Source organism: Penicillium angulare (genome assembly GCF_028827245.1).
Source record: "Penicillium angulare strain IBT 27051 chromosome Unknown utg000001l_segment0_segment0, whole genome shotgun sequence".
Classification (NCBI taxonomy): domain Eukaryota; kingdom Fungi; phylum Ascomycota; class Eurotiomycetes; order Eurotiales; family Aspergillaceae; genus Penicillium; species Penicillium angulare.
Window position 1 is genome coordinate 645,816 of NW_026623160.1, and position 18,198 is coordinate 664,013.

The 18,198-nt window shown below is 46.8% G+C and overlaps 8 protein-coding genes across 8 annotated transcripts; 5 read left to right on the forward strand and 3 right to left on the reverse strand.

Annotated features, from left to right (window-relative positions):
* Positions 1-262: 262 nt before the first annotated feature.
* Positions 263-1,028, forward strand: N7478_000235 (GPI anchored serine-threonine rich family protein; the record flags this gene model as incomplete). Its single annotated transcript, XM_056916451.1, has 2 exons — positions 263-406; positions 474-1,028. The coding sequence occupies 2 exons, from the start codon at positions 263-265 to the stop codon at positions 1,026-1,028; spliced, it is 699 nt and encodes a 232-aa protein (XP_056784331.1).
* Positions 1,029-1,824: 796 nt separating this feature from the next.
* On the forward strand, positions 1,825-3,012 carry N7478_000236 (uncharacterized protein; the record flags this gene model as incomplete). The annotated part of the gene is made up of 1 exon (XM_056916452.1): positions 1,825-3,012. One exon carries the CDS (start codon positions 1,825-1,827, stop codon positions 3,010-3,012), a length of 1,188 nt encoding a protein of 395 aa, XP_056784332.1.
* A 1,284-nt stretch (positions 3,013-4,296) lies between these two features.
* On the forward strand, positions 4,297-7,893 carry N7478_000237 (uncharacterized protein; the record flags this gene model as incomplete). The annotated part of the gene is made up of 2 exons (XM_056916453.1): positions 4,297-4,596; positions 4,654-7,893. 2 exons carry the CDS (start codon positions 4,297-4,299, stop codon positions 7,891-7,893), a joined length of 3,540 nt encoding a protein of 1,179 aa, XP_056784333.1.
* A 566-nt stretch (positions 7,894-8,459) lies between these two features.
* On the reverse strand, positions 8,460-11,889 carry N7478_000238 (MET18/MMS19 family protein; the record flags this gene model as incomplete). Its single annotated transcript, XM_056916454.1, has 5 exons — positions 8,460-10,850; positions 10,911-11,099; positions 11,150-11,387; positions 11,457-11,730; positions 11,808-11,889. The coding sequence occupies 5 exons, from the start codon at positions 11,887-11,889 to the stop codon at positions 8,460-8,462; spliced, it is 3,174 nt and encodes a 1,057-aa protein (XP_056784334.1).
* A 579-nt stretch (positions 11,890-12,468) lies between these two features.
* On the forward strand, positions 12,469-13,226 carry N7478_000239 (uncharacterized protein; the record flags this gene model as incomplete). Its single annotated transcript, XM_056916455.1, has 2 exons — positions 12,469-13,071; positions 13,134-13,226. Coding segments are annotated over 2 exons (696 nt in total), but the record flags the coding sequence as incomplete, so codon positions are not given.
* A 398-nt stretch (positions 13,227-13,624) lies between these two features.
* On the reverse strand, positions 13,625-14,669 carry N7478_000240 (ER membrane complex subunit EMC3; the record flags this gene model as incomplete). The annotated part of the gene is made up of 5 exons (XM_056916456.1): positions 13,625-13,815; positions 13,873-14,034; positions 14,096-14,462; positions 14,524-14,557; positions 14,617-14,669. 5 exons carry the CDS (start codon positions 14,667-14,669, stop codon positions 13,625-13,627), a joined length of 807 nt encoding a protein of 268 aa, XP_056784336.1.
* A 321-nt stretch (positions 14,670-14,990) lies between these two features.
* N7478_000241 (signal peptidase complex subunit 2) lies at positions 14,991-15,746 on the forward strand (the record flags this gene model as incomplete). Its single annotated transcript, XM_056916457.1, has 3 exons — positions 14,991-15,027; positions 15,133-15,431; positions 15,504-15,746. 3 exons carry the CDS (start codon positions 14,991-14,993, stop codon positions 15,744-15,746), a joined length of 579 nt encoding a protein of 192 aa, XP_056784337.1.
* A 465-nt stretch (positions 15,747-16,211) lies between these two features.
* N7478_000242 (methylenetetrahydrofolate dehydrogenase (NAD(+))) lies at positions 16,212-17,577 on the reverse strand (the record flags this gene model as incomplete). The annotated part of the gene is made up of 4 exons (XM_056916458.1): positions 16,212-16,295; positions 16,365-16,454; positions 16,521-17,154; positions 17,381-17,577. The coding sequence occupies 4 exons, from the start codon at positions 17,575-17,577 to the stop codon at positions 16,212-16,214; spliced, it is 1,005 nt and encodes a 334-aa protein (XP_056784338.1).
* Positions 17,578-18,198: the final 621 nt, after the last annotated feature.

An 18,198-nucleotide genomic window follows, 5' to 3' on the forward strand; every position in this document is an offset into this window, starting at 1 on the left:
AGATGGTACTAAAGTAAGAATGCGACATTCTTACGCCAACGCGCCTAGAGCCAAGAGTGTCAATACTCGAATGCCAACAAGTCAAAACTCAGGGCCAATATGTGGAGGCTGGGTCTTTTTACAGCAGGATAAAAAACCGTGGAGCGCCACCGGTATCCTGTGGTTGAAATTCTATATCGTTCTTCTTCGACTTCGACATACGACTTTAATACGACAATACTTTCATTAATATCCCTTATTCGTTCTTTATAATCCAGTCAAGATGCATTTCTCAACAGTTCTTGCTGCCTCGGCCACCCTGTTGACTCTGGCTCTTGCCGACCCTCTCTCCTTCACCAGCTGGCCCCAGGATGTCCAGGCCGGCAAGCCTCTTACTCTAACATGGGCCGGTGCCGTCACTAATCAGGTATGGTTCTAGTTGATGGTCTTTATTGACATTAGGCAAGTTGAGAAATGTCCTAACCTCGTTTTAGCCCGTTACCCTTACCCTGCGAAAGGGCGCGTCTGGAAATCTGGACGACGTGGAGGTCATCACCGACCAGGCCAAAGATGGTACTTTCACCTGGACCCCTGGTGAGAACATTAAGGAAGGTGAAACCTATGCTTTCCAGGTTTCACAGGGTGGTCAAAAGAACTACTCTGCCCTCCTGAAGGCCGGCGCCCCTGCCAACCCCCCGGCTTCCAGCGCGTCTGAGACCGGCACTGTCACTTCGGCCCCATCGACTATGTCCACAGGTACTGCGACTGCCACCGGCACCGGCACCGGCACTGCTAGCCAGGCTACCAACGCCAACACTACGACCGGAACCTCCAGCAAGCCCTTGATCAGTTCGTCAGCAGCAGCTACCCCATCCAGCAGCGCTGCCGCCACCACCAGCTCCATCAATGCTGAAGCTACCGACACCGTCTTGAACGGTAAGAAGTCGTCCGAGACCGGCAGTGTCCAAACTGGCCTTGCATCTGTGTCGCAGTACTCTGCCGGTCTGGCAGCAGGCGCTATGGCCCTGTTCTTTTATTTGGGCTTTTAATTTTCTTAGTAGTTCTGTCGATCTCTAATTGTCTGGCGCTTGGAAAATGCCGTGTCACTCGTTTCAACTATTCGCACATCTGGACTGGGGCTACATCATGTATATACCTCTCCATACCCCCTTGATAACAATTGATAGGTGTGGCGTTGGGTTGGGCGTTTGGGGCAGTAATGGAATACTTTTTGAATTTATCTCCATACATTCTTACATTTTTATTTGTTTTTTATGGGCTACAGCCTTGTCCATTAACGTATGATCTCACCATGATCGCTTTTCAAGCTGTATGGTTCGCCAATACCTTAGTGTCCCGGGTCTAGTGCGCATGGCGTTCCTGGCGCAACTCAGTCATTGGATGGATTTCCCCTAATTTTCTCCTCAAATCGAATGTTTTGTTTTGTCATTTCCTTTTTTTGTCTTGCTTTTCCCTCTTTGTCAATATTAGGATATATCCCGCTGGTCTCTGCTCAGAATCCCATCAATTGTCTTTGATCTTCTGGCAACTATTGATTTCCGTCTCCACCAGCCACGACCCACATGAGAATGATCCCGTTCAACACCGCTCGGCCATGATCAGACGACATAAGAACACCACACATCTCGCTCAGCTACGATTTAATAATACTAGTACGTACTCGGCCAATCTTTTAAAAATATCCCCCCCCAGACCCTCGCATTTCGGAATATTCCCTCCGCCCCCTCGCATCGTGCATGAGATCGGATTTGCCATGCAGACTGCGCACACGGTGCCTCAGCTCGTCCCGGCCCCAATCCTCTGCGCCCCCAGATGGCACCCAGTATGGCTCACCTGGGGCGCGTCATGAGGCGGCTAGACTCATTTCGAAAGCTCGATGTCATCGATACTGACTCTTCCTCCTCTATGACTGCAGAAGCACCCCAGGTCAATCTCCCACATGTGGATACGCACCTGAACATGCACCAAATCACTGGATTTTACGACGAGACCGGCGTTGATGGAGTGGATGCCAATGGGATTGAAAACGGAATTGAAAATGGTCACGAGAATGATTACACAGGTACGCTGTTTTATGCCGCTTTATTTGCTTCAATCCGGGAATCCGAATTCCAAGACGAAGAAGAAGAAAAAAACATCAATCCCAAACCGCAGGAAGCTGACATCTTGGTCGATACAGACTTCAATACCTCTCCATCCTTACCCTCCCACACATCGACAAGCCCGAACCTTAACAACGACGAGGCCCCCACCGAATGGTCAGCCGTCGGCCACGCCGCCACGGGAAAATCCGGACGCGTCATTCACAATTTACAAGAAGAGATCGCACGTCTCACGCGCGAATGCAGCCTATACCGATCCCGAGCGGAGGAAACACAACGCTCAAATGAAGCGCTAAAAATCCAAAACCAAAACATGAACGAGCGGCTCCGGAACCTAGAACAAGTCAACGAGACAAACCTAAACTCCATATCGCGAAAAGATCGAAAAATCGACGAGCTACGCGCCGAAATAACCGGCGAGCGAAATAAGCGAGTGGACGCCGAAGCCGACGCGAGCAAAACGAACGAGACGATGCGTGAAGAGCGCGAGAACCATCACCGCGAGCAGGCCCGGACACAAGAGATTGCCAAATACCACGAGACACAGTATGAGGTGTTGGCTTCTACGACGAAGCGCGAAAAGGCCGATCTCGGACGCCGGGTGAAGGCGCTGTGGGCTGAGTTGCAGGTTCTGTCGGAGGCGCAGAAGACGCAGAGCGTTTGTGCGGAACGGCTGGATGTTCTTGCTGATCAGAAAAATCGGGAGGTGGAGGGGTTGAAGGATGCGCATGAGAAGTTACTTGCGAGTCATACGGATTACAAGAAGACCAAGGATGAGGAGTTACGGGGCACGATTGAGCGGGCTCATGCGAATAATGATATGATTGATGCGGCTATCAAGTCGATCAAGCAGACCGAGGCGGAAATGAAGTGGGCTATTCAACTGAACAAGAATCAAGTTCATGGTTGAGGTAAGATCTACTACCAGCCTTGTTTGTTTCCCTTGTTGGGGAGTGCCCAGGTTGTTTTACTAACGTTGATCTAGATATATTGCATATACGGCTGTTTTACATATCTTTACTGTATTTCCTCGTGGACGACTGTCACCTTCTCCTTCTTGTTTGATCCCTTCGGCATTTCTAAATCTTCTTTTTCTTTTCTTTTGGTTGATTGCGGCCTCTTCTGCATCGTCTATTCTCATTTTGACACTGGTGCATGGCGTTTTCGGGCAGCGCATATACCCAGTCTATGGCATTTGGTTTGCGCTAGATATTGTTAGAGCCTTGATGTATGATGACCGCTATGATGAGGTTTATTCATTGTTTTCTTTCTTTTAGGCTGGTTTGATGCATTTATGTACTAGATTTCAAGGCTGTCAACAAATAAAGAACATATTCCACCCTTCAATATGGAAGCTACTACAATGCGCTCCAAGGCTTCAGGTAGGTTACTGGTGGACCTACTAAAACGCAAAAAGTGTCTGCAGTTTAGTAAAACCCTTCAGTATAATCACGGTGTCCTGCCGTGGACTTATTCATGATATCCATGATATCCTTGTCTTGATACTTTGAAATGAAGACTGAAGAATACCAATTATGATGAAGAATTTAAGTTGACAGTTGACCCTGGTCTTCCCTGTCAAGACTATATAAACTTCTCTCACTGTCATTCTTCGATCTTCTTCCTCTTCTTCTCTCATCATCAACTACTCCCCCCTGTTATTCTGGAGTTACTCTAGCTCTTGGGTAATTGCATGCACTCTCCATGGTTGTCTCGCCATGTCTACGGAGAAATTAGTTATAGCCTCCATCTGGGGGTTGGAGAAGCTGGGGGTTAAAGAACTTCAGCAAAAGATCGAGTCAGTTCATTCCCCTCATTTATTTTTTAGACTGTTTGAAGAATCCCTCACCAACACCTAGACATATAACAGGGAGATTGACCTTACTGTACAAGTACAGTATGACTCTGTTAATGAGGTAGGAAGTTCCTGCCTTATCTTCTTCTCTCTTACTGCCCTGCCTAATCTCCTTCCCAGCTTCTTATCATTCAAGGCACCATTTCCTCAGAACGCAGCAGCGCATACGCCAACCTAGTGACAGACTACTTTGAAGAGCAGTTGGCCAATAGTCCCTCTGACGTATGTACTCAATATTTTGAGATTGAATCAGCAACCTTGTTCCCAAGGGAAGACTAATTGACAACTCAGGTACCCCGAATTCGCCAAATCACCACCGTAAAGCTCGAGGATCTGAAGATGCCGAACTCAGACGCCGCACCTGCGCGCGAGTCCCAGGTACGAAACACAGAGAATTCGTTGATCAAAGATGATGGCCGTCCTCCCAAAACCATCACCAGAGAATGGACTCCTCCCACCGGTGAATTGAGATACTTCGCAAATGATCGATACAACTTCCTTCCTCGCATTTCTCGGACTACAGAGACGGACATCGCCGATGAGAACCAAAGCATTAAAACCTCCCTGATGCTGCGAGGGCCTACGATTGAGCAGGTACATCGGACAATTGACAGAATCAATGCTCTAGAGTCAGCTATGGTAAGTTTATATAGTCCTATACAGTATCCCGAGACATGTAACTAAGTGAGCCATCAGGATCTGATGAACAACCCAATTTTCGGCACAACTGCGATCGCCCCAGAGCGTGAAACGGTGACCTACTGGAAATTAAAATACGCAACGATTAACGCTCTCGGAAACGGCCGTGTTCTTTTCGATCCACTTGTGACTCCAGCTTCACGTGTTCTCCCGATGATTGCACCGACGGCTTACCATTACGACAAAGACGAAAATGCTTGGTCTATGCTAAAACATCTTCTGAGCCCTCCGCACCTTGACTCCACCTGGGACAATTATCCAGACACCACACTGGCCTGGAGAGACTTCATTTACGATGGGATTGGACAAGGCGCTCAGTATTCCGCGTGTACTACCCCTGTATTTGATCCGCGTGATGCTCCTACTTACAAAACAACTGGCCGCGAAACAATTCAGAAAAATGCAAGTCTACTCGCAAAAGCAAAGCAGGAATTTGGATGGGTTGCAGCTTCTACAGTCGCTTCTTTATCTGAATCTGGTCATCTCAGTAACCTGCCAGAGCCATCAACTCGTTTCAGCGTCCGTTCCGGGAGATCAGATCAGGCCATACAGGCAAGAGCCTCAGGGCTAATGAGAACTCCGGCTCAGATGTTGCGGGCTTTCCAAGAAAAAAATAAAAAGCCCCCGTCTGAACGATTTCATACACAGTCCGCACCGAAACCGGCCGTTCACAAAACCCGCGATGTCTCTTCTTCCACATCCTCTTTTCCCGAGTTACCAGGCGTATTTTCAGGTTCACAAATTGTGGAATCATGCGAAGCTTTAGTTGATCTGTTGGATGACACCGAGCTTCAAAGCACCGAAGGCTCCAGAAACCAGATACCTGGACCATCTATCCATGAAGATCTCATTGATCTTGACTGGGAATCGGAGAAAGAGGAATTACCATCATTTATTCTCGAGTCAGAGCTACAGCCCGATAGCTTGCTGGATACCAACTTAGTTACGGAGACCGAATCTGTAGCTTTCGGTAAAGGCCTCGTCGGAGTCAACTCTAAAGCAAATGCCAATACGACTACTTTGTCAAAGTCTTCTGTGTCAAGTTCGCCTTCGCTGGAATTCATGTCACTTCCTCCAGAATCTCCGAAACAACCGCCAAATGATCTCATTGACTTCGATGAGCCTGAAATCATGGGTTTTCCTTCGCTCACATCTGGAGGATTGAGGACAGACTTGCCTACCTTTGTGCCTCATGATTTATCACCTCAAATGACTTCTTCCTTCCATATCGATGATCCATTCATGGGCCAGGACCAAGCTCTAAACCAGGATCAAACTGGGAACCTTTTCGACTCGGGTGATTTGCGACTACAACAGAATGTTGGATATCGACAGTCTTTCACTTTGATAACTCCACCTGGACTGCCTATTCCTACTGGATATCTTCCCCCAGGTGCAATCTATGCTCCGCCAGGACTACCCATTCCGCCAGGTCTCCCCATTATTCCTGGTTTCTCCGCCCCATACAGAAACTATCCTTCGTTAGGACAATATCCACCAACAAATACTATTGCTAGACACAGCCAAGCCAAACCAATGGCGGTGCCTCAGCTCGACAGAATCCCCCCATCATACCCCCTGTATAACTATCCTGTGCAAAACATGCTAGGTAGTCATCTCCCCTCGTCATATATGTCGCAGCTTCAACCCAACCTCGGGTTACCAGCTTACCCAGTACAAACTGAAAAGGTTGACGGGGAACAACCCCAGTCCAAAATTGCCGATCCAGAGCTGAGAGAGTTTCATTCTGTGATGAACCAGCAAACTCAAAAAGTTATGGTCAAAAAGAAAGGGTTCACGGAATCTAAGTCAGCTATTGAGGTTAAACGCAAAGCCGCCCTCTTAGGTGCTTGGGGTCAGAAGTCGTATGCTTCGACATCAAAGCCACCGAGTGAAGAGGTTGCGCGAAAGGGATTTTCTACTCATACCGTGAAAGAAGTTTCCAGAACGGCACTCAAAAAGGAGCGAAATGCGACCTTGCAGGTGGATCAATTAAAGTCTCTTTTCAGAATTCTCCGTCGCTGCCTCGGCCCTGCAACTTACTTCCCTGGCCCTCTAATGTTGGAGCTCCAATTCGGATTGCTTCTCTTTTCTGCTGTCATCGACAGTTCAAAGACGCAACGCTTGTCGCTACAAGATTTACAAAACTTTTACGATCGAAGAAATGGACTTGGTCCTACTGAATCGAGCTTTTTCAACAGACTAACAAGCTCCCCAGCAGATGTGGACTACATAGTCAATATTCAAGTTGGTGGTTCTTCTATGTTTGAAACAGAGCCACTTTCTTTCAAGCTTGAGTACGAGTTTCACTGCCAAGGTGCTGGATCTGAGTTTATAATTGTCGTTGACGACCATGGGAAACACAATGTGAAAACAGCGGAGAATCTTCTTGGAACTGTCAATCTGAACTTTCCTATTAGGATCTGGGATGCTGCAATCGTGGTCAAGGGGAATCTGGACAGATTCAAGGATCCCCATCAAGGATTCGACGAAGCAATTTTGAAGATTGTGGATAATCTCTGGGTGGAACCCAACCGACCCCATGTACGCCTTTTAGCCCGTACCTCTAAGGAGCTCAGAATCGCCAAAATCCTCGTGAAGAGGATCACGGAACACAGATGTCTTCACTCCGAGGGCAAAGATGGCCAGTCTCATGACATTCTTCTTCGAATCGTTGAAACTCAAGATTTAATAATCTCAATACATGAAAGGGATGAAAGGGATGAAGAATTCATTGAAGCACACTGCGGCCCGTTATCTGACATGGCCAAAGAAAACCGGCAATGGTGGACCGCAGCCCTGACTTCTCCTATCATCAATACAGTGCTCAAATCAAACGAGAATCTTGAACCAGGTCAAAAAACCAATGACTGGGTTCCAACCGATATGTTCGGCGACGACGCCAAACATCTTCTCCCGATACCGCTCACACCTTCGACATCGTCAATTCTCTCCAGCAATCTAAGTTCATCTCATCCATCACAGATCTCCTCTGCTGTTGGATCCGGCGGCGTTGGTCACCTTGTACGCTTAGCAGAAACGATTGTCAAAAGTATTGATGCCGTTGGTAGCAAGAACATGAGTCTAGAAAAGGACTCCGTGGTGTCAGCTGCTGCAATCAGTGCCACTCATGTGCAGTGTGATGAAGAAAATATTGTACCAGAGAGTGAACTGTTTGTTGTGCCTAAGAAAAAGAAAGTACCCACTCCATCTGGTCGGAAGCGAGATATTTGGTGACGAGGTTTCTGAAAGGGAAGGGATACCGGAATATGATTTAATATCAGGGCTCACGTTCTTTGCAATTAAGCTGTATTCTTAGCTGGAATTTGGCTGTCGGTTAACAGGGATGGTGTTCCCGCCATTCGGTTATAATTTAGGCGTTCGTGCTCTGTACCTTTTTGCTCTTCAGGTAGATTGTTAGGAAATATAAATCACACAATAACAACAAGCGGATAGCAAATGTTTCAGGATATCAGTGGCCTTTTCCCCAGGGGTCTACTCTACTCTGTGCTCCCAATGCTAGTTTCTTCTAGTCAGTATTCTTTCCGTTTTAATATGATCATTGAAATCTAATTATTATTTTAGTTGTCTTTCTGATTGTCTTTCTACCGATTCAAGAGTAATATGAAGGAACGTCTCTATAACTTGAATGGCTCAATATTCTTCAAATCATTGATTTAAGAACTGAACAGAACTTTTTCTATTCCACTATAACGTAAATGCAACCAGGGCTATATCTATTACACGACATAACAGGTTTTCTAAATGATCATTTCAAATAAATCATATCATGGTCCAGACCTTTAATCTTCATCTTCCGGCGCATCATCCACACCCCGGAGCCAGGCACTTCTCGCATCAACAGCAGCCTTGCGAACATCACGCTTAGGATCATCCAGCACACCGCGCAACGAGCGCAAAACTTGCGCCTTTTCAGGAAGGAGCGGTGAGATAGCCGGCGGAATGCGAGCATTAGAGGCCGACTCGGTAGGAGCTTGCTTTGTAGCGAGGAGATACAAGCATCTGAGAGAGTCGACGCGGAGGCGAGGAGTGTTAACTATTCCCGAGGAAGCGGGCTTAGATTCTGTTGTTTTGAGTAGTCTCTGGACGAGGCTATGAACGTGGCCACATTTATCAATGACAACTACGCCGCTATCACGAATGATTACGCCGAGGGTGTCAAGGGTTGCGGCTCGAACGGCAACAGAGTCGGATGTTTGGAGATCCAAGGATTGAAGGAGAAGAGGAAGAAGAGTGGGAAGTTCGGGCATGACGAGTGCTGTGGATATTGTGGAGAGGATACCAGCGAGAGCGGTTAGGTGAGCTGGTTTAATGTGGTCGTATGATTGAGGTGAGTCATTGTTGCAACCTATGTTGACTTCGCGGATTCGTGAAGAAATGAGAGGGATCACGGTGCTGAAAACGCGTTGCTTGGAGAGCAGACGGACTGTGGCTCCATTTGTTGCGGATAGAACATCGTCGTCTCCAAGTAGAATGGCGAATCCGCGAGCAGTAGATTCACTGGTTTGTCGATCTGCGGATGACAGAAGACCCAGTAAGGCGGTTAGGATATGCGTCGTTGACGGAGCGAGACGAAGGACTAAGGCCTTCGAAAGCCAGAGGATAGTTCGGATCATAGCAGGACTGAAAGATTGGCCCTCTGGAGTAACAAGCGAATCAAAAAGAGTCTCCGCAATGATCAAATCTTGTTTAGAGAGGAATTTGTTGACAAGCAATGCTAGGTGGCGCAGTAATGCGAGATGAGTTGCTGGTTCCGCGCTATCTGAAACAGAGCGCTTGACAAGATCCGATAGCAAACCTGACATGTCTGATACTGCGTGAGGAATGAGGTTACTGCAGTCTTTTGAGATACCAGCAAGCAGGTACGTCGAGATGACAAATGTGCGTTCTTGGTCCACAGTAGTACCTTGGGAGAAGGGAACTGGGTCAAATCCTCCAGTTGAGAAGAGACTATAGACATTCTGGGCAACTTGCTCCTGTTTTTGAGCCGACGCTGCTCGTACCAGAAGGTTGCAAAGACGACCAAGAGTGTCAAGGATAGTGGGATCGTTAAATAGCTGGTTCTTGCCCTGCCCTGAAGCTGACTCGGCAACACTTCTGCAAAGACCCACGACAACCTTATCAAAGTATAAGTCGATGTTGGGATCAGCATCCATCTGTCTCTGCTGCATGACATAAAGAAGAGTCATAAGAATCGCCCGGGGATAGGCTGCAGATCCAGCTTGCTCTTTTTGGAGCAAAACAGATAGCTTACTGAAAAGACGACGGAACAGGGTCTCGAAAATGTCTCTCTCAACGCTGATCTGAGCTAAAGTATCCAAAGTCGACAAGTAGGAAGAGTTGGTACCATCATCTTCATCCGGTAGTGTCGCCACAAATGCAGGGAAGGTAATGTCCATGATCAGTCGAGGCTTGTGCTTGGAAATTTCAGCTAAAGCTGCAATTGCTTCTTTCTTCAAATCATTCCGGCCAACAGACTCTTCTTTAAGAAGGATTTCATCAAGGTACTGCACAAACAGTCCAACCTCGTTGTCTTGAAAGAAGTCACGGAGGGTTGAAAGTCCGAGAAATCCCCTCAACGCGGTAATACGGAAAGAGATCTCTTCCTTTGCAGACCCCATGAGCGCTTGTCCTAAAATGTCCGAGAACTGGTCCTTGAATTCGAGTAACGGATTCTCTTGTGAAACTTCACTCCCACGAGTAGTCCATTGACCAAATACATGGACAGCAGATTGGAACAAGACAGCGAGCGTCTCAAGGAGAGCTCGTTGCTTAGCGATTCCGTCCGCCTCTTGATAGATAGTGAATATAGGCGCGACAACAGTTTGAACAATGAGGCTAAATGTCGCAGCAGAAGCGGAAGACAGCGATTTGAGAATTTGCTGGGCAGGCTTGGCTTGTTTGTGTTGAGGCTCTTGTAGCTGCTCGTTACACTCCTTTGTAATAGGACGAAGGTACTGCGCGAGTGGTATATCTTGCGAAATCTGAGTCACACCTTCCGAGAGTCTCTGGGCAATGGCTGATAGAGCTTCCAAAGACGACTCGGATAAGAACTCTTCTTGCGCATTGAGAATCTCAAACTTTAACACCTCCCAGATGGTAATGGAGTATTTGGAAACGGTGTCAGGGTCGTATGAGTGTATGCAAGCAATCAAGCAATTAAGTGCGTCTTTCTAAAATAGGAATCAGATTTTGCATGATACAGCTGCATGTTCAGAAACAATCATTCATACCTTGACGTTCGGGGATGTTGAATCAAGCTTATCCAACAGCGAAGGGATGGCATGGGGAGCAAAATGTCTCGACGCCGAAATGCAATCTTGTAGACGTCCCTTCAAGTCTTGTGCGGTAATGCCATATGGATCGTTTGGAGGAGGGCGGAACGTGATAGGGAAATAGTTGTATACAGAGTCGAAAAGAAGCTAGCGGGATTAGCTGCTGTGTTACTTCGGCTGGACTGCAACGTCCTTACCTCGGCATGTTCTGTGACCTCCCATTCAATCATGACAACCTTCAGAATGGAAAAGACTACCATCAAATTCCGCGGGTCCTTTTCTCCAGTCATAAGATCAACAGTGCCCATAAGGGAATCATCGCCCATGTCACGTAAAGCTGCTCGATGATTGGACATCAGCTCGTTCAATAACTGGTAAACCTGGAATCGTTGAGATTGAGAGCGAGATTGAAGGTCTTGAAAATTGGCGAACAAGCTATCACATTCTCCGTATCAGCATATCAACTCAAACCAACATCCCCACGAACGGCGTCACGGAACTCACGCCTGTGCAATCTCCACCGCCAAATCCTTGGTAAACCGGTCCAATGCTTGCAGGTTCATCAGCCCCGCGACCGCGCCCCCATCCTCGATTCGATCGGAAAAGAAGGTCGTCAAAACTTGAATTTGTTGCCGTGTAAGGAAACGAGGCGAAAGTGCCTTGATAACCGCAGTGAGGAAGGAAATCGCCTTGCCGCGTAGAATTGGGTCTTCGTCGTTAATGTATTCACCCAGTTGCTGAACGATTTCAATCAAGGTGCTTTTCTTGCTTTCCACATCTGCATTGCTCAACGGTTAGAATCATATTATCTATACAAGTGCGGGGTGGGGGTTCATGAGCCGGGTTTGGATATACCTTGGGCCACAGAGTCGGCAATGCGCTTAGCTTCATCTTTGTCGTGGTCGACGACCAGCATGAAGGTCTGCAAGGCCGACATAATGTGGAAAATGAGTGGCCGTGCCTAGAAGCACAATGTAAAAGATATAGAAGGTAAATAGGAATGGCAAGATACCATCTCCCCGCTGCCGACATCCATTTTCTTCCTTATCGATAACAAATCCCGATCACCTGATACGCTCGCCATATCTTCATGGATATCTACGGGGGACCATAGCGGCCGGAAGGGAAAATCCCATTCGTCCTGTTTTAAACCGGCAGAAAACTACATAACCTGTAATATAGCAACCCTCTTACTGTATAGGCCCTAGAGTTAAGCTTCAAATCTACTACCTTAAATTATATCTTCAAGATATAATCTTTTTTTTTCGTTGAGAAAAACTCTACTAGTATAATCTAAATTATATCCGGGATATGCCTCTTTATTTGTTTTTGTATTTATATATTCGAAATGTCTTTTCAAACGTCTCTCCAATTATCTTTCCACTTGTTTTTCTATCTATGTGGAGCTTACAGTACAGATAGCGGTGTATTAGGCGGTAAATATTGATATAGGACCCGTAGAAAGTCACGTGAAAGTATGGGCACCCTTGCGTCATGGGCTGAACTGGTTACGGAGCCCGTGTACATCTCATCCACTTCCAGGCTGTACAAGATGAGAGACTCCACTGGAATTGCATCTTTGTTCCTACTGTGGACCCTTTTCAGCTCTGCAACTGCTGCAATTTTAGGCATTTCAATCCCCAATAATTTCCTCCAAAAGTCACTGGGTTTATCTCATAATCAGCATCCCATCATGGACAAGTTTATTCCAGAAATCATCAAGCCACAGCAGCCTGCTGCTCCAGAGACAGATGCGCCTGTCATCTCAGATGTCTTGCCCAAGACCAAGGGGATTAATATCTTCGCTCAGCTAACTCGTGATTTTGATCCGATCGCCTCCCGCTTGAATGATGCATCGAAGAATATTACCGTGCTAGCGCCGAAGAACAGTGCCGTACAGGCATTGCCCAGGAAGCCTTGGGAGGACCCAGAAGACTACGCTCAGTTTGGTGAGGTGAATGCATACGAAGGAAAGGATGGTCAGGAACGGGCGAAGCGAAATCTGCAGCGCTTTGTCGAAGCCCATGTCATTCCTGTTAGTCCATGGAAAGAGGGCGAGGAGGTTGAAACGTTGCGCGGTGAGAAGCTCAAGTGGACGAAGGAGGGTGATAAGATTCTCGTAAGTATTTGCTGTGCTTTGCCCGTCTATCAAAAGACCTTTGGCTGATTACTTCCATCTAGATACAACCCGGAAACATAGAAGTGGGTAGCATTGCAGAGAAGGTAGCTAATGGGGAGGTATGGGTGGTGAACAGTGTGATCAACTACCATTAATTACAATATACAGTCACGATGTTATGAGATGATTTAGGTTCATGATTTCGCTATTCGATTAGGCAATATATTTAAGATACTTTATCTTATAAAACCTCAAACTTCTTAATAGTAAAACAAGCATATGTACGGGGGGAAATAGCAATTATCGGGAAAAAAGACATTTCTCTACTTGTCTTTCTATCCATCTTTCTAGAGCTTACAGTATAGGTAGCGGTGCAATATGCGGTAAGTGTTATCTATGGCTAAGGGGTTTTTCCCGATGATCGCTAGTGTCCCCCGTACATATGCTGCGTAGAACGTCATTATATTTGAACTTGTTCTATTTCAAAGCCAACTGCTCTGTTGTATGTATATGCCATGCGAACACTCGATCTCACCAAACAATTAACATTGATCTAGTTCACTTCGGGGGCAAAGTTCCGCAGAACTCGTTCTTCCACTCCATCCAAGATGCAAAAATGCTCCATCACTTCCAAATTCTCTGCCTCGCTCAAGAACATCTTGTCTGGGTCCTGACCGGGCTGCATTGGGTTCATCATAGCTGCGGGGTTGGCCATGCCCATCTGCTGAGCCATCTGGTTGGCGGCTATAAAACATGTCAGTGACTATACAACTATCACGTAGTAGACTTGAAAGAACATACCATTATCACTTCCCAAGATAAATCCAAAGACAGATTGCAAACCCATCAGGTTGAGGAAGTACCAGGACAAACTGGACACCCACTTTACATCCAAGTCGCGGGTCATGACACCCGACTGCAGCATTGACTTAAACCGAATAGTCAAGGGGAAGGGAAGTTTCACTGGATAAGCTTCGTTAGTATGTGCACATCTAATATTGGGTATTTCTTGCTGAATACCTACAAATCACGAATCCAGAAAAGAAAGCATTGATCCAGCTCATAATCAGTGTCTGCGGAATCATCATCATCATGTTTCCCTTCAACATGCCCATCATTTGCTCCATGCCTGCAGGATCAGTCATCGGGTTCGCAGGAGGCTGGCCACGGTTATTGGGGTCCTTCAGGAAAGAGCCGTTCCGGAAACCGGTGATCAGGTAGTTCTTGCGCATCTCGAAGGATTCGCGATCCAGCACGGCGACTCCGTGGTTTCGGAGGTTGACACCACGGAGAAGAGTATGGCGCTCGCGCGACTCGGCGAGAGTGCCGGGGGGTTTGGGGGGGGTGTTCATCAGGACTGTTGCGTAGTGGCGCAGGATTCCAGTAAGAATCTATCACATTGGCGATTAGTGTTTGATACAAGCAGTAGATGGTTGAAAATAGCACACATACCATGACCACTGAAATTGGGAACAAGATCCAATAGCTATCCAAAAAGAAGTCAGTCCAAGTCCTCCATTCATCCATTGGTAAGGTCTCTCGTACAAAAGCGCCGGATCCCGAAGGATGGTCTGTTCAGTAGTGCCTTGGAAGGCCATGATGAACAAATTCAAAGCCAGGGTAGAAATCAAAAGGAATGGTCGACTGGTTGTGATTCCCAATGAAAATCCTGTGGCGTGGCGTGGCTTTGCCCAGGTGCTGGTGTGGGGGAGGTCAAGGGGACGTTCGGCGGAAGTGGTTGAGGTTCGCAGCGGCTGACACGATTGGCCGGCGCGAGCTCCAGCTTTCTCCAACCCGCAACTGTGTCCTTGCGATAAACACCGATCGTCAGCACCACGAAGCACTTTGTTTACAACGAATTCGCTCGGAGAATTAGGATAATTTGCTGTTTACAGCTTCATCCCTTTGGACTTGCAGTCATGGCTACCACCAAAGTGCCTGTTTACTCGACCAACGGTTTGTGTCCCTAGATCTACTCCAATCGCCATAATAGTGCCCTTGATCGCGGAGCCTCAGGCTATCAGATATTCATAGTGCCTAGCTAACATGTATTTTAACCAGATTTAAAATCTACGAGTGACGATGCCCTATTTCCCTACTTGACCAACCTCCCTGCACCATACACCTTCACACCAAACTACACCAAAAGCAATGTCCGCTTCGCACTCGGTTACAGTGCCGTTGTGATTGCGGCATTCACATTCTATGCAGACCGTTATCTAGGCTGGGAGGCTACCACTTCACCATGGATTATTACAGCGGTGGTCACATACTTCACTCTCAACAGCGCCTTAACATATTGGATCTGGGGTGTCGAAGCTGGGGAAGTATTCTACGGAACCCGAGGAACTGGCGAAACGGTACGTGATACATGCTTGGTTATGACCTACTTTGACATTCACATATATCTTAGAAACTAACACATTGTTCAGATCTCTATCTCTACGTCTGTCACAAAGAACTCCGTCCCTTACAAAATCCACGTCGTCTATAAGTCCCCGGCCGGCAAAGTTTTGCAAGACAAGCGCCTCGAGGCACCTTTTACACAATGGTTTTCGGCTGATGGTATCTTTCACCCAAAGCCATATCGTGCTTGGTTGGCAAGTCAAGTTGACGTATTGAGACTTGCGGCGGTGGAGAGGAAAAAGAAGAATGGCGATGGTGCCGACCTGTAATTTGGTCCAATTGGGCTTTAAGGTGGGAATCTACCATACGAAGACACAGGGGATTATATCGTTGTGCTTATCTCTGCAATGATGGTTTGATCTGATTTGAGGAGTGCATTGGGCATGTTTTGGGCTTGCATACTATCCATATATCAATTAAAATTTAGCATCAGATAGTCCTTGGAATTTATGTGTCGTACATTATCGATACTTCTCCAAACATTATCCCATTTATAAAAGGCTAGTTCACAGGATGATAAGTAGGCACCTCCATGACTTGCCCAGGTGGTACATGTAAATATTATGGAGCATTCGGGCTTCGATATAAAAGATACAGATCAAAAGTATGCAGTGAAAAGCTATATGAAAAACATATTTGAAATGGCTAAAAGCAGGTCTATATCCAAAGGTTTTTTTAAACGTCAATCCTCAAATCATCCATCATTTTAGTAGGAGCGCATTGCGACTGGTTTCCTAGGAAGAGGCCTCCAGAGTTCCAGGACGCTCAGTAGCAGCAGCAGGCTTGATGTCATCCACCCGGCGGTTCTGAATGAGTCTCTGTACCAAAAGTTAGAATGATGATTTCGATGTAAATGAAATGCATGGGCTTTGATGTAATAATCTTACCAGAAGGTTGCGCAGCAGGACGACAATGGTCACCTTGCCAATAGAGGGAACGAAGATAGAGGCCTTCTCCTTGACCTCGGGTCCGAAGTTCTAAATAAAGCCAGGTTAGTCAAATGGCCTTAAGTCCAAAATAAGAGAAAAGAAACAGGATCCTACCTTCTCACTAGAGAAGTTGACACAGACTGCACCCTCGCGAAGCAAGCTAGTATCAAACTTGTACTTGTCACCTGGCACACCAGAGATGACAACGTCACACAGCGGCACGACATCCTTGAGTTCCACGTCCTTCAACACCTCAACCTCATGTCTATGCTTTTTGAGACCCTCACCACGAGTGAACTTTTGAATACCAGTGATATCAACACTGTACACACAGGCTCCATCATTAGCCAAAAGTGCCGCAAGTGGGCGTCCGACGACCTCTGAGCGGTTCACAACACAAATGGTGTGTCCGAAGAGTCTGTTTCCGTGTGGGAGAACGGTGTTGTAAATGTTCAGGTACTCGAGAATCTTAATGTTAGCCAGCGGTGTGCAGGGCAGAATACACTTCTGGCGCTTGGTTTCTGGGTCGAGGAAGCGGATGTTCTGGTACATGTTGAAGATGTAGCGGTGGCTCAGACCCTCAACATCCTTTCCAACATCAACGATCTGTTGCAGGTATTGGTCCTGGCGGTTATTGAAAATGGGGTAGTAGACGATGATACCGTCGACTTCGGAGTCGGTGTTGGCGGAGAGGATGGCTTCTTCGATATCGTCGCGGCCGACTGAGCGGAGGGAGTACTTGAAACCACTGGGGAAGTATTAGCATTTTCTATTACCAGATTCAATTGGTTTGTGTTTTGCTTCTCAAATGTCTTGGTCTTTTTGGCTATTTGTTTGCTGGTGATCATGGTTGTTGCCCTTGTCGCATAGCGAGGGGCAAGTATGAATCATCGCTAGCCGCATCCCACCACCACGAAAAGCAACACCACTGAATACACAATTGAGATCCGCGGAATCCAGATAGGTAAACATACTTTTCTTCACAAGTCTTTTGTGTCATCTGCGCATACATCAATGCTGCAGGGTCATCGTTTGCCAGGAAACCGACCAGGTGCGGCGGCTTCTCAAGAGTCTTGACGCCTTCTTGGACCTCTTGACTCAGGCGATTGGCGACATGCTTCGACAGCATAACCTTGCAAGAGGCGGGAGCTGCATCCTTAGGGGCCGACATGACGACGATGGATATTCTGGATAACAAAAAATGGGTATATCACACTCTATAATTCACGCGGGGTGGAAGGCTTGACTCGAGAAAAGATTGTTCGCTTATCGATAAGAGATCGGGTGCCGCATTCGGTCCTGACTGCCGAGATCGCTGTGCCTGGTTTCGGGTTTCTAAGGCTACGTGTATTTACGGAGAAGGTTTTTACCAGAAAAGCTGCCCCGTTACCTAGATAGTGGATCGGACAGGTGTAATTACAGTAAACATTTTAGGTCATTGATAGGTTGACTTTGTTCAGGACTTTTGAGGCTGAATATGGAATTACGTTGTGGCGTTTTATATGCCATTATTCGGGCCGGACCATTTGAAGGACCATGGACTGTCTACAATAACTATGTATTTTTTATGGATAATTACTTTGATATTGAATATTTGGAAGTTTGAACAAATGAAATGAATTGCGGATCCAACATGGAGAGACACATGGAGACCAGACGGAAGTTGATTTTGCTCCTCTCCTCCCATCACGCGCCCCCGGTGCGCGTAAAAAATCTAAACGTACAGGATATAATCACATTTTGGAAGCCCAGAGATCATCTAGCTCCAATTTAGTCCCAGAAAACTCAACAA